This window comes from Miniopterus natalensis, chromosome 3 (assembly GCF_054644295.1).
Source record: "Miniopterus natalensis isolate mMinNat1 chromosome 3, mMinNat1.hap1, whole genome shotgun sequence".
In the NCBI taxonomy this organism is placed as follows: domain Eukaryota; kingdom Metazoa; phylum Chordata; class Mammalia; order Chiroptera; family Miniopteridae; genus Miniopterus; species Miniopterus natalensis.
Genome location: NC_142083.1, coordinates 96,413,397 through 96,430,021, shown reverse-complemented (window position 1 = coordinate 96,430,021; position 16,625 = coordinate 96,413,397). Strand labels below are relative to the sequence as shown.

The following is a 16,625-nucleotide window of genomic DNA, read 5'->3' as shown; positions in this document are numbered from 1 at the left end:
CCATGTGGGTGTTAAAACTCCAGTCCTAGGGATCCCAGCTTTCTTGTGGGCTGCTTGACTTCAGCCCCGTCTCACTGTTGTGGCTTTGCTTTCCTTCTTTATTTTTAGCGATTGGAAGATTCTCTCTTGCTTTCGAGCTCAACTATCTTTAATAAAGAGAGCACTGCTCCTTGTTTTATTTTGTGTAGTGTATGTTTGGAGTGCAGGCGGTGGCACACAACCTCCAGCATTTCTTTGGGCTTCTGTCTTGAACACAGTCCCCAGGGCAAAAAGTAAAAAATTAAAAAAAATAAAAATCCTAGATCTAGCTTAGCAGTCACACCCCTACCTTACCCTTCAGCTAAAATACGCTCTCCATGTTGCCACAATCCCTGCCATTCCCTATTACCTTTCATCTGGGCTGTGTCATTCCCTTAGGTTTCCTGCCTGAAGCATTCGAGAGTGTGACTCCTGGTGAAAGCATCCTGCCTCCTTGAGAGTGAATCCAAAGAGAAGACTTTGTCTCCTCTTTGTCCTGGGTACCCAGCCAGGGGGTGGCAAAGATCAGGAGCTCAGGAAATGAGCAGGGAGGGAGGAGTGGGTGAAGGCCTGCAGAAAGTGCTAAATTCGGGGTGCAGAGGATGGAGACACTCCGGAGGGCTCCCCCACCCAGGGAAATCTCGGGGCGGTGGAGGAACGGAGGTGCGCCCGCTCCGGCCCTGTGTTCTGGAACCAGACTGACTATTCGAGTTCGAGCCGCCTTTCTGGCTGTGTGACTCAAGCTCTGTGCTGCAGTTTCCTGGTCCGTAAAATAGGGCTAATAATTATAGCTGCCTTAATGCGTCTTAGACGTAAAGCACGTGACAATGGCGAAGTAAGCAACTGAGACATCAGCCATTACCATTCTGTTGCTTTATTTAGAGGAAGGGAGAGAGCTTGAGAGAGAAACTTCGGCTTGTGGTTCCACTCACTCATGTATTCATCGGTTGATTCTCGTACGTGCAGTGACCGGGGATTGTATCCACAACCTTGGCTTATTGGGACCGACGGAGCCACCCAGCCAAGGGCTTAACCATGTTTATTATTTGGCATTCCTTAAGGGCCTACTGTGTGCCAGGAGCTAGAGGGCACTTAGACTATTTGGATTGGGGCTTCCTTCTAGGCAGGTTTTTACCCAGGAGAGAGCCATACCCCAGGGCTTCTCAACTTCCCACGCTAGGTAAGACCTGGTTTTGTGGCAGGGGCTGGACCACTTACAGCTCTTGAGCAAGGTTTAGGGAGGAGACTTGGGGAAGTTTCAAACCCTTAGGGCCACACTCAGCTTCCCTGGTTTGCAGTGGCCTCCCAGGTGGGCCCAAGGCTGGCAGAAGGGCTTTTGGTGCGATCTCTATGTTTCCATCCTGGCTGTAGAGAATGGCTGAAGGTGTCCTGGGAGTAGGAGGTCTTTGGCGTCCCTCTGCCAGAGCCCCGGAACCTTTTTCCTCTGGGAAAGAGCCCTACCTGCTGGGGATGTGCGCCTTTAATCTTTGGGCAAATCTGCATGGAAGATTTGAGGTGTGGCTGAATGAGTGGAGGTATCTTCGTGGGAGATATCAGTGTGGCAGAATAGAGGGGGGGATGAGATGTGGGTGGTGGCCTAGTTGCTGTACCAGATGGATATGTGGAGTACATGTTATGTGAACAGTATGTGCGTGACAGGCAGGTAGTATTGAGTGTGGGTATCATTTATGAAGTGTGGTGTGGGATGTGTGGTGCCAGGGGTTAGGGGTCATGCAGTTGGAGGTGATATTGGAGATGTGAGTGTTGAAAGCGTGTGTCTGCTGTGTTTAGGTGCATGTTGTGCAGGAGCTGTAAGGTAGATATGTGGGGGACATGTAGCCTCTGGGGTGTCCAGTGTTGTTGGTGGGTTCCGGTGAAATGTAATGAGAAAACAAAATCTCCCAACCCAGAAAACCTCTCTGCATATGTAGTAGAGACAGAAAACATTTTTTAAAAAATAAAATAAGCATTGCCTGGCCGGCGTGGCTCAGCAGTTGAGCATCGACCTATGATCTGGGACATAGAGGTTCAATTCCCGGTCAGGGCTCATGCCCAGATTGCAGGCTCGATCCCCAGCAGGGGGCGTGCAGGAGGCAGCTGATCAACGACTCTCCTCGATGATTCTATCTCTCTCTCCCTCTCCTTTCCTCTCTCTAAAATCAATAAAGATTTATTTAAAAAAAATTAAATAAGCATTAAACTGGAATGTGATGCACATCACAGGTAGTGCACTAAGGGATTGCAAAGGCAGAAAGAAATCTCACCCTTTTACATAGCCAAATAGGTACAACCCGTTATCCTGTTTTCAAGATAAATTTTTTTCTTCTTTTTAAAATTTATTATTATTATTTTAAAATACATCTTTATTGATTTCAGAGAGAGGAAAGGAGGGGGAGAGAGAGAGATAGAAACCTCAATGATGAGAGAGTCATTGATCGCCTGCCTAGCCCGCAACCCGGGCATGTGCCTTGACCAGGAATTGAACCCTTCCTAAATTTTTTATTTCTTGATTTTAGAGAAGTGACAGGGAGAGAGAGAGAGAAAAAAACATCAATTTGCTCTTCCACTTATTTATAAATTCATGGTTGATTCTTGTATGTGACCTAACCAAGGATCAAACCAGAAACCTTGGTGTATCTGGACGATGCTCTAACCAACTGAGCTACCCGGCCAGAGCCAACATAAATTTTCAAAACCCATGTCTTGTTTTCCAAATAAGCAATGACTCTGCCTCAAGTAAGAGGACTTGAAAACACCTTCAGTCATACCTAGTTCATGCTAACGTTATAAAGGTAATTGGCTTCTATGGGGGAGGGAAGAAACAAACTTCTCACCGGGGAGGCACTTTTGCGTATTGCAGCAAGGCCCTGACCAATTGCAGTTAGGCAGTTACTGTCCCCCCAAAACAGGGATCGAGAGCTACCTCCCTTGATATTAGCATTTCAGAAAGATGACTCCCAGTCCTGGAGTTCCTGAGTCACGAGACTGGCAAGAGGCTTGTGTAGCCATTATAAAGATGTATATACATTCGAAAAGTTCTGAAAGAAAAGGGGGCCGGAAGGAGTCACTTATTTTCAGCAAGGAGAGTTCATTGTTGTTGTGGGAGGATACTGCGTGGGTGTGTTACCGATGGAAGGGGAGTTCTTGGGGTGCCACAAGGAAAAGAATTTCCTGAGGCTCCCATGGGAGGATGGGGTTTCATGGAAAGCTTTATTTATTTATTTTTTAATAATTTATTTTATTATTATTTTTTCAAATACGTTTTATTGATTTCAGAGCGAGGAAGGGAGAGGGAGAGAGAGAGAGAAACATCAATGATGAGAGTGGTTGACAGGCTGCCTCCTGCACGCTCCCTACTGCGGATCAAGCCTCCAACTTGGACATGTGCCCTGACTGGGAATTGAATGGTGACCTCCTGGTTCATAGGTCAATGCTCAACCACTGAGCCACACCGGCCAGGGATAGATTTATTGATGAAGTAAAATTAAGGGGGTTCCCCTCCAAGGTCCCATCTCTGTCCACCTCACCATGGAAGAAGTCCATTCTTGTCTTCAGCAGGGCCAGAATGAAGGCTGTGGCCCTGAATTTCTGTTCCATATTAAAGCACAGTCCAGACCAGCTAGCTTAACTTGTGTTCCCAGCTGCAGCCCACTGCATGTGGAGTCTGTACGGCCATGGGCCATGTGGCTGCTTAAGGCCACACGCCTATGGAGAGAGAACAGGTGAGTACACAGGTGAGTGTAGGGTGCAGAGCAGAGAGAGAAAGCATGAACAAAAGCAAGAGAGAGGGAACTCTTTGGAGATTTTGTTTTATTTATTTTTAAAATATGTTTTTATTGATTTTAGAGAAAAAGGAAGGAAGAGGGAGAGAGAGAGGGAGAGAGAGAAACATCTATCGGCTGCCTGATGGAGGATTGAGCCCCCAACCTGGACATGTGCCGTGACTGGGAATGGAACCTGCAAACTTGCAGTGCACAGGACGATACTTAACCAAATGAACCACACTGGCCAGGGCATGTCTGGGAATTTTAACCCTCCACGATTTCACACACTTCTGAGGGGGTCCACCCCCCAGTCAATCCATTGTTCCCCAGGCTAGACTGACAGGCAAGCACTTTCCCTAGGTCACCCTGACTTCACTGCACATGTGCCCATCTTCCCCTTTGTTCCATCTCTCCTCCCAGTGATCTGCAGGGAATGGATTGGTGGTTCCCTGGGGAGCATGAAGCTATAGCTTCCTGGTGAAGCTGCACAGACAACCATGCTTATAACGGTACCCTTCCCTTTGCTTTCTTTATTTTATTATTATTTAAAAATTTTTCAATTGACTTTTTTAGAGAAAGGAAGCAAGAGAGAGAGAGAGAGAGAGAGAAACATCGATTGGTTACCTCCTGCATGAGTCCTGGGTATGTGCCTTGACCAGAAATCGAACCAGCCACTTTTTGGTGTACTGGATGACATTCCAACCAACTGAGCCACACTGGCCAATTAATAAATAATATTAATATTTATTAATATTAACTAGCTAATTACAAGGATAACAGGTGTATGCTGTGTTGACATTGTGTGTAAAACATGCCTGTCAGGATGTCTGGTGTGAGGGAGGGTTTGTATGACGTTGGAGGCAATTAGGAGAGTTGAGTGGTGTTAAAGTGTTGGTCCAGGGTGTTAATTGTGTGGATTCTGCATGTAAGGAGGGAACATGTGTGAGAGTGGGTGACACTGCGTGGAATTAGTTCAGAACATGGTTGGGAGAAACCCTGATGGGGATCTCCTGAAGTCTGAAGCCTGATTCTGTGATCTCCCCCCACCCCCGGAAACCAGTAGAGAATTTTTTTGAGTTTATTTGAGCCAAATTGACCACATATGTCCAGGGAGCAAGATCTCAAATACTCCCTTAAGCCCTGGCTGGGTAGTTCAGTTGGTTAGATCTTCATCTGGATAAGATTGCAGGTTTGATCCCGGGTCAGGGCACATACAAGAATCAACCGATGGCCTGGCTGGTGTGGCTCAGTTGGTTTAGCTCCTCCCCTGCACCAAGAGGTCCCTGTTGGATTTTCTGGCAGGGCACATGCCCAGGTTGCGGGCTCAGCCCCCAGTAGGGGGCGTCCAGGAGGCAGCCAACCGATGTTTCCCTCCTCGAGGTTTCTCTCTCTCCCTCTCCCATCCTCTCTCTGAAATCAATAAATAAAAATTAAAATTTAGAAAAAGACTTAAAATGCTCCCTTCCTCTAATTTCACGATTTCTATAAGCAATTTCCAGTCCACCTTCCTCCTCCCTGAAGCCGTAGAGCTTGAGAACTACAATTCCCAGGATGCCTGGCTCCACCACCAAACAGGAAAACGGAACTCTGATGGGCGGGGCTGGGAGAAGGCTGGTCTGGAACAGAGGCAGCCCAGCCAATGGGTGGTCCCGGGCGAATTGAAACTTACGCTAATTGCCTCGACGCTCACTGGAATCTTCGGCGTCTTGGTTTCTGTGGCGGACGTATGATGGACGGGTGAAGCGACCACTGAAAGGGCAGGGAGGCGGAGCCAGAGGGTGTGGGCGGGGAGGAGTGATGACTAGCAGGCGGTTCTGCCAATGAAGGGCGGGAGTCGCGAGAGGGGGCCGGCTGAATAACCTAGAAGCGGGCGACTTTGGCCGTGCGGTGAGTGCCATGGCGGAGCCGGTGAGGAAGCGGGGCCGGCGCTCAGGAAGCGGCGGTGCTGGCCGAGGAACTCGGGGGGCCCGGGGCGCCCGGAACCGGCGCCCTGGAGCCCAGCAGTCTCCTGCCCGGCGCTCCGTGGATTCGGTACTTGTGGACTTGGTCAGCGACAGTGATGAGGAAATCGTGGAGGTTTCAGCCGCGCGCGGGTCAGCGGACCCGGTCGAACTCCTGCTCCCGGAGTCCCCCGTGCCGGCCGCGCCGCGGGACGACCGGGACGAAAGCGACAGTGACAGCGACAGCGAAGGGGCGGACGCACGGCCGGCTGGAGCCCCTCAGGGCCTTGTCAGGCGGCGGCGGCGGCTACTGCTGGATCCGGGGGAGGCACCGGTGGTGCCGGTGTACTCCGGAAAGGTGGGGCGGTTCCCGGGAGGGCTAGCCGGAGGGGCTGGGTGTGAGGAGTACTGAGCGTAGGGTTTGGGGGTGGCACTTGGGAGACTCACTCAAGCAGGGGCTAGGGTCTTGGAGGCAGAGAGATGCAGGGTCCCTGGGGTTTCTGCAGACTGGGAGATGAAGGGCTTTGAAGTGTGTTGGGAGTTTGGGATTCCCATGGGGGCATAGAGAGGCTGTGGAGCTGGCATCCCTGAGGATTCGGTGAGGCGCTGGGGCTGGAATTTGGGGCATGTTTGGTTTTGAGGTTGGAGCCCATTGCTAAGGATCCAGGAAGCTGGAATATTGGGGACTGGGGCTCATGGAAGTTCAGAAAGAACTGGGGGCTGCAGAGTGAACTAGGGGGCTGGGATTCCCTAGGTCTCTAAGACAGTGGGATGGCTAGCAGCCTAGTAAAAAAGTAGAACTAAACCTGTATCCTCAGAGTGCCTTGAGGAAAGGGGGTGTGGGAGTAAGGGCCCTCCAGTTTTGGATCCTGGGAAAGCTCCTGCGTCCCACAAGGCGGCTGTGATATCTATATCTGTTGGGCGAACTTGGGAGCTGGAGGCCTGTGTGTGAGGGAGGAAGTATCCCGCTTTCCCTTTCAGTAGAAGGAGGACTTGGGGCTGACCCACTTTTGTCTTTGCAGGTGAAGAGCAGCCTCCAACTCATCCCAGATCACTTGCCCCTCCTGAAACTCTGTCCCCCAGGGCCTGAGGAAGGTAAGAAAGGGCTTCCTGAAGAGATGCCCAGCACTGGCCTCCCTGAGGAGACTTCCCTGCAGTTATCTGTTGTCTGAGGCTCAGGGGAAGGAATAGGACAGGTGACTCCTGCATCCTAGTCAGAAAAATGCTCCAGTCCTGAAAGGAGCTGAATTGTTAATCAGAAGGCACAGGAAGTGCTGTCAAATCACCCTTTTTCCAGCTCTACTAGGTATAAGAGTGAGCTAATATACAGATTTCCAGGCGCCATCCCTGGAGATTCTGATTCTGCAATCCTGGGGACAAGGGAGGGGCGGTGTTGAGGATCTGTAACTTTGTTACATCTGCAGCAAGTTCCTTGGGAACACTCTGGAGCCAGCAGGGTGTTCTTTTGAGTCTTATCAGGGCTGCCCAGCCTTACCCTCCCCCAGTGATGTTTTTGCAGCCCATCCAAGGACAATGACTAGGAAGCAAGTGAAATAAGGAAGTGATCCAGTGAGTACATCCAGCTCTTGGACCAAGACTTCTACACCATGAGGGAGTATGGTAGGGTGAAGAGCTGATTTAGGAACTAGCTGGTCTGAGTTTGAATCCCAGCTCTACTCCTTATTAGCTGTGTGACCTTGGGCAAGTTAATCTCTCAGTGTTTAATTTCCTCATCCGGAAAATGGGGATAATAGTGGACCTATGTCAGAGGATTTTAGTGAGAATTAACTAAAGAGAACATATAGGGAGCCCTCTCTTGGCTACATGTATAGTTTAGGGTATTACCTGGCATGTAGAAGTGCTATATAAATGTACCTCTTTCCTTGCTACTCAAAATGTGGGCCCTGCTTGAGCCCTGCAATGAGCCCCATACTCAAAATGCGGGCCCAGTAATGTTGGTCATTCCCTGGGAGCTTGTCAGAAATACAGAATCTCAGGCCACTGGCAGCTGCCATATGTAGCTAGGACAAGGTTTCTTAATGTCAGCACTACTGACATTTGGACTGGATGATTGTTGTGGGGCTGTTCTGTGCATTGTAGGATGTTCAGCAGCATCCTGACCTCTTACCCACTAGATACCAGTGTCACAGCCCAAACCCCTCCCTCTCTTATTGTGACAACCAAAATATTCTCCAGATATTGCCACATGTCCCCTGGGAGGCAAAATTGCCTCCTATTGAGAACCGCAGATCTAGGATTCATTATCTTTGTTTTGTTTTCACAGTATTTATTTTTGTGGTTAATGATGGCCTCTTATTGGTGGCAAACAAATAGAAAAGAACTATATTCTAGAATAATACCTGGTTTCTGATAATTTCCCAATGTATACAAATACTGAATCATGTTATACACACGAAACTAATAAAATCTTACATGTCAGTTATACCTCAATAAGAAAGGGGAAAATACCTAGTTTCCTTTTATAATGAATTAATGATTTAAAGAAAAATACTAAACAAATAACAATGCAGAGATATGGCAAAATGTGGTAATGACCCTCACGTGGATAAAATTTGAGAAACATGTGCTTAGAGGGTCTGTGCTCCTTTTTTCTTTCTTCATTCCCTCCTTGCCCCAGTGCCTGACTTACATAGTCTCTCTGTGCCCACCAAATTGAGTGCAGGAAGAAAATGGAAATATTTTTAAAAAATCATACTTTGAGAACATCTGTTTTAATGTACCTTTTATAATACACATAACAGTATATACACGTGTAGTAGTACATGATACTAATAGTATTATAATTGTAGTATTAAGTAGCATAATAGTAGTATTAAATATGTATTTTCTGGGTTGTATGCTTGGTATTTTTTATTTGGGGGTACATATGATCAAAAAAGTGAGAACACTGCTGTAGCTGGAGTGGTTAATGATGGCCTCTTATTGGTGGCAAACAAATAGAAAAGAACTATACTGAGCACTTGCTCAGCATTGTGATGTGATCCTGGTGTCTGGGTCCCCCACCGTCTCCTTTCTGAGGACCTTCTGAAGCCCGTGACTTGTATCTCCTCTCCTTGGCCTCTTGCTGCCCTTTCTTGGCTAATCCTTTACACTTTCTCCTCTGTCCCCAGAGTGTGATATGGCAGATTCTAGCAGTCCCCATGCTGAGGATCTCCCAGTTCCAGATTCTCCCTGGAAGAAGAAGCTGAGGAGTAAGGCTGAAGAAGAAAAAGAAAAAAACACGGTGTCTCTGTGAGTGAGGCTGGGCACTGAGGCCCTAGGAGCAGAATAGGAATTGGAGGGGTAGGCTGAGGCAGGCAGGAACCTTGGGTGGCTGCTGAAGGGGTAAGGAAAAGGGGTGGAAGGGGTCTTGAGGCTCAGGTGAGGAATGAAGCTCGTGGCAGAAGAGGTGGCCCACACGAGAGGATGACAGTGGACCCTTCAGGACCGCCCATGGGAGTGGAGTGTTTCTTCTGTGTCTGAGATGGTGGTAATGCAGCGGTGAAGGGTGTGGTTCTGGAGACCGCCCTTGTGGTTCACATCCAACCAGCTGCCTCTTAACGATCCTCTCTGTGCCCCACTTTGCTTTTCTGTAAAATGAGGGTAATAGTGGTACCTGGGTCAGAATATTTGAGTAGATTAAGAGTTAACACTTGGCATATAGTAAGTGCTTGGTGTTAGCAGACATTCACCTGCGAAGTAACTTAATTTAAGAGTTGGGCATTTTCACCCTGGCTGGTGTGGCTTGGTTGGAGTGGCGTCCCATATACCGAAAGATCGCGGGTTCCATTCCAGTCAGGACACATACCTAGGCTGCAGATTCAGTCCCCAGTCAGGGTGCATGTGGGAGGCCACTGATTGATGTTTCTCTCTCATGTCAATGTTTCTCTCTCCCTCTCTCAAATCAGTAAACATATCCTCGGGTGGGGATTGGGGGGAAAAAAGAGGCATTTTCTTCCCAATAGAAATGATAGTCAGGTCTTCCTGTCCTTTCCTGTCTTTGTCTTCAATAAGATGGATGTAGCCCTGGCCGGTTTAGCTCAGTAGTTAGAGCTTCGGACTGAAGGGTCCTGGGTTCGATTCTGGTCAAGGACACATACTTCAGTTGCAGGCTCCATCCCCAGCCCTGGTTGGGGCGAGTGCGGGAGGCAACCAATGGATGTGTCCCTCTCACATCGATGTTTCTCCCCCTTCCACTCTGAAAAGCAATGGGGAAAAGATCCTCTGGTAAGGATAAAAAATAAAATAAGGTGGATGCTCCTGGAAGGTGTTTCCTCTTGGTTCTCCAGCTCCCCCTGTTTCCAGGGCTCCGTAGCCCATGAGGAGAGGTATGGGACTGGGGTCTCTCCTCTTCCTCCATTTGGCCGTTCTCTTCTCTCTGCAGGGCTCAGGACACCTCTCCTTTGCCCCCACCTCTGCCGAGGACCAAAAGCAGAAAACATACTCAGGCACTCCAGAAGTTAAGGTGCCAGGGCGGGGCTTGGGCTGGGGTGGAGAGGGTCAGTATGGAGGTGGCCCTCCCCGGCTCACCCAAAGCCCCTTTCCACCCCAGAGAGGTGAACAGGCGCCTCCAGGACCTTCGTTCCTGCCTGAGTCCCAAGCAGCACCAGGGCCAGGACCACCTGAGCCAAGACGATGAGGTGGTCCTTTTGGAGGGGCCCATTCTCCCGAAGAGCCCCCGACTTTTCCAGCTCAAAATCCGGTGCCGTGCCGACCTGATCAGATTGCCTGTCACAATGGTAAGTGCCTGTGGGAGATAGGTCCCAGGGGCTGCCTGTGGAGAGACTGGTGCCAGGGTGGAAGGGACTGTCTTCCTTTGCCCATCCTGCTTTCTAGATCTGCCCACGGTCGCTCAGGCCTCCATGCCTTTGTGCTCATTGTTCCCTTTGTCCGATTATCTTTTCCTTGCTCTTCCCTTTCTTTCTGGCAAATTTTCCACCCGTTTTTCAAAGTTCCACTAAACGTCCTAAGAAGCTTTACTTGGTAGTCCCCTCCCCAGGATACATCCCCTTCCCTTTCCTTCTCTCAGAGCCTGTGCTTTTCTCTTAATGCTCGTCCTGCATTAGACACACAGATGTCTCAGTCATTCTGAGCTCTCTCAGCTTCCTAGTGAAGACTATTTTTTTTTTGGTAATGTTTTTATTGATTTCGGAAAGAGAAGAAAGGAGAGGGGAAGAGAGATAGAATCATCAATGATGAGTCATTGATCAGCTGCCTCCTGCACTCCCCCTACTGGGGGTTGGGGTTGAGCCCGCAACCCAGTCTTGTGCCCCCACCGGGAATCGAACTGTGGCCTGCTTCATAGGTCAGTGATCAACCACTGAGCCATGCAGGCCAGGCAAGACTACTATTTTTGTAGGAATGACTCCATCCAAAAATAAGAATGGTAACAGAAATGAGCCATAACCGTGCATTGGCAAGCAACTAAGCCATAGGTTGCAAACTGGCAGCCCACGGCCTTATCAACAGAGCATCTTCTTTTGCCCTGTAGAGTGCATTTAAAACAGGAGTTTGTTGTCAGCCTTTGCATTGGGTGATTTCATATAAAGGTGCAGATGTCTGGCTTCTTTTAAGTAGGAAGACATAGTCATGCTGGCTGTATTCCCACATGGTACTAGTCAGTTGGAGCTTTAGAACAGCTTGCCAGTTTATTATTATTATTATTATTTTTTTAATCTTCACCTGAAGATATACTTTCTACTGACCCTTAGAGACAGTTGAAGGGAGGGAGGGAGGGAGGGAGAGAGGGAGAGAGAAAAACATCACTGTGAGAGAGACATCTCAATTGGTTGCCTTCTGCACATGGCCCCGCAGGGGAATGAACCCGCAACCCAGGTTGCGGGAAATGAACCTGTGCTCCTTCAGTCCATGGGCTAATGCTCTAACCACTGATCCACACCAGCCAGGGCCTGTTTATTTTTTAATTGATTTTTAGAGAGAGAGAGAGGAAGGGAGAGAGAAACATTGATTTGAGAGTGAAACATCAATCAGCTGCCTCCTGGACTCCCCCTACTGGACACTGTGCTCAAAACCCAGGCATGTGCCCTGACAGGGAATTGAACCCACAACATTTCAGTGCACAGGACAACGCCCAACCAACTGAGACACCCCGGCTGGGTACAGCTGGCCTGTTTAGATGGGACATGTGAGTTCCACTTTGCTGCAGTCCCCACCATTCCCTTTTTTCCTCCTAACCCGTGGTTGCTTCATTTCTTTGTGTTACTTGTCTGAACCCCAATTGACGTGATTTTATTGTATATCTTCCCAGGTAAATATGATGAAACTCACAGCTGAGGAGCTCAGCAACTAGCAAAAGCCATAAACTTGTATTAGGGTGAGGGGGTGAGATGGGACACTTCAAGGCAAGAAGGCCTCCTTTGCTGCTTATCTCTCTCTCTAGTCGGAGCCCCTACAGAGTGTGGTGGACCACATGGCCACCCGTCTTGGGGTGTCCCCAAGCAGGATCCTCTTGCTCTTTGGAGAGACAGAGCTGTCCCCTACTGCCACCCCCAGGACCCTAAAGCTTGGAGTGGCTGACATCATTGGTGAGAGGAAGGCAGGGAGGTGGAGCCTTGAGGAGGCTTTTGCCCCAGGGAGGGGTAAGAGGAAAGGCCCCAACGGGGCCCTGCTTCCAACCCCTGCTTAGGCCTGGCATCCTGATCCTGCCTCCCACAGACTGTGTGGTGCTAGCAAGTTCTCCAGAAGCCACAGAGACATCCCATCTGCTCCAGCTGCGGGTGCAGGGGAAGGAGAAACACCAGATGCTGGAAGTCTCGCTGTCTCGAGTGAGTGAAAGAGCTGGCTCTCCATGCCCCTCACCCTTTCCTCTGCCACCTCTCTTGTCAGTTAACTGAGGGTGCATTCCTTCTAGGCCTGATTTTCTGGACACTGCCCTCCCTGGTCTTGGGTTCCCACCCACCCCAGGTAGTGGGAAAAGCCCGTCATTCAACTTCCCTCCCTTTCTGCTGGGAACCTCTGCTCTATGCTCCTATGTCCTTCTTCTAGTTAAAATGGAAAGGACCTTTGGACAGTAACCACCAAAATCCATCAAAATAGCAATTAAAGCCACACTTGTAAGTGACATTGAGGGTATTGAATTTCACAACAGTCTTATATGGTGAAGCACTGTTACCCTTATTTTACAGATAAGGAAACTGAGGTCTAGAGAGGTGAGTGACTTGCTGTATTAGTGTCCTGGGCTGCTATAACACAGGACCACAAGCTGGGAGGCTTAGAACAGGAATGTATTCTGTCACAGTTCTGGAGGTTAGAAATCTGAAATTCAGGCGCCAGCAGGATCACACTCCCTCTGAGACTGCGCAGAATTCTCCCTTGCCTCTTCCAGCTCCTGGTGGTGGCCGTCGATCCTTGGCTTGCAGCTGCATCACTCCAATCGGCCTCTGTTATCACATGGCATTCTCCCTGTGTCTCTGTTTTCTCTTCTTACAAGGACACCAGTCATGTTGCATTACTGCCCACCCTAATCCTCAAGTGTGATCTCATCTTAACTTGATTACATCTGTGAAGACCCTACTTCCAAGTAAGGTCACAGTCACATTTACCAGGGATTAGGACCACAAAGTATCTTTTTGCAGGGGACACAGTTTAAACTCTAACACTTACCTAAAGTCACACATCCAGTTAGGTGGGAGAGCCTGGCCTCTAGCTCAGATCATTCTCACTCCAGAGTCTGGGCTCTCTTTGTCATTGCAATATATGCCTCCATTGGCAGGCGAGGAGATTGAGACTTGGAGAACCTGCCTGACCCAGAGCCTCCATCCTAAGCTTTGGGCTCTGTAGCCTGGTTGCCTAGAGAGGAACCAACTATACTGGCTTTGTCCACTCGCCTTCCCCTCACAGGCACTGACTTTACTTGTCCCCTCCTCTTCTCTGTCCCACGTCCTCTGTCCCAAGTTCTTCCCAGCTCCTCTTTTCATTTACATCAATTTTTTCTTGTCTATCCAGGATTCTCCTCTCAAGACTCTCATGTCCCACTACGAGGAGGCCATGGGACTCTCTGGCTGCAAGCTCTCCTTCTTCTTTGATGGGACAAAGCTTTCAGGCAAGGAGCTACCGGCTGATCTGGGCATGGAATCCGGGGACCTCATTGAGGTCTGGGGCTGAAACCCCACTCCCTGTTTGGAGGCCCATCTGGACTTGGGGAGAACACCTGTCCCCTTTTGGCCCTGTAAGGGCTGGCTGAAGCTGAGTTAGAACTTAGCTTTAAGCTGAAGCAAAATCAAGGCATGGTATTTGACCCCCTCTCCCGTTGACTCTAGTTTCAAACTGTTAGTGACCTGGTTAGTTGTGTGGTCGTCATTGCTGCCCTGGGTGGACTGTGGCTCCATTTCCATGGTGTGCTGAGTTTTGCAACCCCCTGGGACATCTCCATTTCCATGGTGTGCTGAGTTTTGCAACCCCCTGGGACATTACTTCCACCATCACCCTTTCCTTCACCAAAATGTCTATTTTATGAAACTGCTGTTTGAAGAGGGAGTTGAAATAAATTAGTGTTGAGAATGGGATTCCAGGCCTGGGATTTACGCCATGTCTAGGACAGCAGTGGCCTTAGTGTCAATTGGGGATAGGTGGTGAGGTTTGCTTGAGGCACATAACAGGTGTGGCTCTTTGACTTGCAGGAAAGTAAATGATCAAGCTCACGCATGAGCCTAAGTGTAGGCAGACAGTGGGCTACTCTTTTGAAAGATATTGAAGGTTCTGGGCCTTGAGTGTCTAACTCACCTCAGGACCCTTTACAGCCCCTGCCTGATGCACACACATTATTTAGGGCATAATTGAGCACACGGAGCCTTTCGTTTTGGATCGCAGATTCTAGTCCATGCAAGGCCCTGGTTTTATGGCTCTTCTCCCCTTCTTCGTGCCGCCCTCTCCCATAAGCACCCGCTCTACGCTGTTGGTTACACATCTTTGAATATGAATGTGTCCTTGTGAAGCGCGGTGCTGTGCGTGTGAATAGCCTTCCTAGGCATGTGGTGGTGTGCTGCACATCTGTGCGGCTTCTTTTCTCACTCAACATGTGTTGCCTGTTTTACACCGACTCTGCTGCTTTGAACTGAGCTGCGGCCTTGCACAGTGGGCATCAGCTGCGTGATACTTTCACGTTCACTGCTGGACCCCAGGCGACTCCAACCCTAGGTACCTGCAACTCCTGGGCATGTAGACAAGGCCACGATGAACATCCTATTATGTGTCCCCTTCCATGCTTGTGTGGAAAGCTCTCCGGCGTAGGTACCCAGGATGGGATTACAGGCCAGACAGGTTAATTTCTCTATAGTTCTACCAAATTTCTCTTGAGATGGTCACTGACACTCCCACTGGAAGCTTCCCCTTTCTCCTCACCCTCACTGGCTCTTTTATTGCCCAACTTTTTCTTTTTTGCCAGTCTCAAGGGTGTAAGGTGTGTTTTAATGTGCACTCATCTCATCCCCAGGAACTTGGGGGATTTCTTCAGGTACCTGTCAGCCTTTTTGGTTTCCCTTTCTGTAAGCTGTTCATTTCTCTTTGCTTATTTTCTCATGTGGGCTTCCTGTGCCTTTGTTTATTCTCAAGAGTTATATATTCCTGGGCAGTTGCAGATAACTCAGAATGGCACTTGGTTTATATATCTAGGTGTGCCCTTTACTGAAAAGAAAATTTTAATTTTAATATAGGTGAATGAATTATTTTGCCGTATCATTTGTTGCTTTTTGATTTCTTATTTAAAAGTAATTAAGATATTTTACATTTTCTTTTGTTAGCTTATTAGCTTTTCCTTTGACACTTAGGCCATAAATAGGGCTGAAGTCCAGCTAGTACATGCTGGTGTTTGCAGCGTCTGGCGTCTGCTCTGCGTGGTCAAACACTTGTTCTCAGTGGCTGATGCCAAACTGTACTAGCTGCTAAATATTGAGCATTACTTTTAAACTATTTAAAATTCACATTTGCATATGAGGTCCAAGTCTTATTTTCATCATATAATTAGCCAGTTTCCTCAGTGTTGTCTACTAATAAAGTCATTAATTTCCCACTATATGTGGTATAATTTTGGCAACAGTGTATCACATTCTTAAAATTTTTTTTGTTGGTGTGGCATTCCTTTGACCTATTGTAGCAAAGAAACCTTAATAACATTTAAATAATACATAATACGGTATAGCTCTCATTTTTTCAGATCTTTTATGTCTGTTAAAGACTTTGAACACGTTAAGATTATATATCCAGTCTCAGCAGAATAAATGGGAATACCTTCAACTTGTGTGTATTTGAGGATTTCTGTGTTTGTAGCCCTCATGGGACCACTAGTCTCTGCGACTAAGACCGTTAGTTGTCCCCTGACATCCTTTCTTCCTCCTTCTGGGGTAACAGAACCCCTGGTTTTTAGCAAAGCACAGAGACTTCAGAATGAAGACTATACTTCCCAGCCTTTGCTATAGCTGGGTGTGCCCAAGGGCCGCTTGGGACTCATGAGGTACAAGGGGAGAAGGGCTGCAGTTTCCAGGATGCGACCATAAGTGGGCAGCGTGTGCCCCTCTCCTTCACTTTCTTCCTGGAAGTGAGCAACCCGACTGACATGAGGTGACCTTGGATGGAAGCCACGCAGGGAAGGTCAAGGAGAGAAGGAACTTGAGTCTCAGCTTTCATGCAGCATTTTACCAGCCCTGTGCCATCGACCTCTGGGCTTTCAAGGGAAAGTGGAACTTCTGCCTTGTTTGAATCACTGCTATTTGAAGATTTCTGTCCCATGTAACCAAATCCTGTACTAGCCCCAGGATGCTGTCTTGCAGAGAATGTAGTGGTCCTCTTTGGGAACCCAGGTGAGATCTCAGGTTTATATCCAGGAGTGGAAGCACTGGTCATTGAGTGGGCACCTGCCCAGTTTTTCTTGAGTGCTGCCAGATTTCTG

The 16,625-nt window shown here is 48.6% G+C and overlaps 1 protein-coding gene across 1 annotated transcript; it reads left to right on the top strand.

Annotated features, from left to right (window-relative positions):
- Positions 1 to 5,675: 5,675 nt before the first annotated feature.
- Positions 5,676 to 14,106, top strand: NFATC2IP (nuclear factor of activated T cells 2 interacting protein). Its single transcript, XM_016217944.2, has 8 exons — positions 5,676 to 6,080; positions 6,745 to 6,817; positions 8,854 to 8,974; positions 10,107 to 10,187; positions 10,275 to 10,461; positions 12,123 to 12,267; positions 12,398 to 12,507; positions 13,688 to 14,106. The coding sequence occupies exons 1-8, from the start codon at positions 5,679 to 5,681 to the stop codon at positions 13,844 to 13,846; spliced, it is 1,278 nt and encodes a 425-aa protein (XP_016073430.1). The 5' UTR covers positions 5,676 to 5,678; the 3' UTR covers positions 13,847 to 14,106.
- The last annotated feature ends 2,519 nt before the right edge of the window (positions 14,107 to 16,625 follow it).

What these genes read in the sequence shown, in the direction of transcription:
- NFATC2IP (XM_016217944.2), top strand. Translation starts at nt 5,679, where the DNA reads ATGGCGGAGCCGGTGAGGAAGCGGGGCCGGCGCTCAGGAAGCGGCGGT. An exon ending in TGCCGGTGTACTCCGGAAAG is followed by an intron (nt 6,081 to 6,744) that starts GTGGGGCGGTTC and finishes TTGTCTTTGCAG; the next exon opens with GTGAAGAGCAGCCTCCAACT. An exon ending in GAAAAAAACACGGTGTCTCT is followed by an intron (nt 8,975 to 10,106) that starts GTGAGTGAGGCT and finishes TTCTCTCTGCAG; the next exon opens with GGCTCAGGACACCTCTCCTT.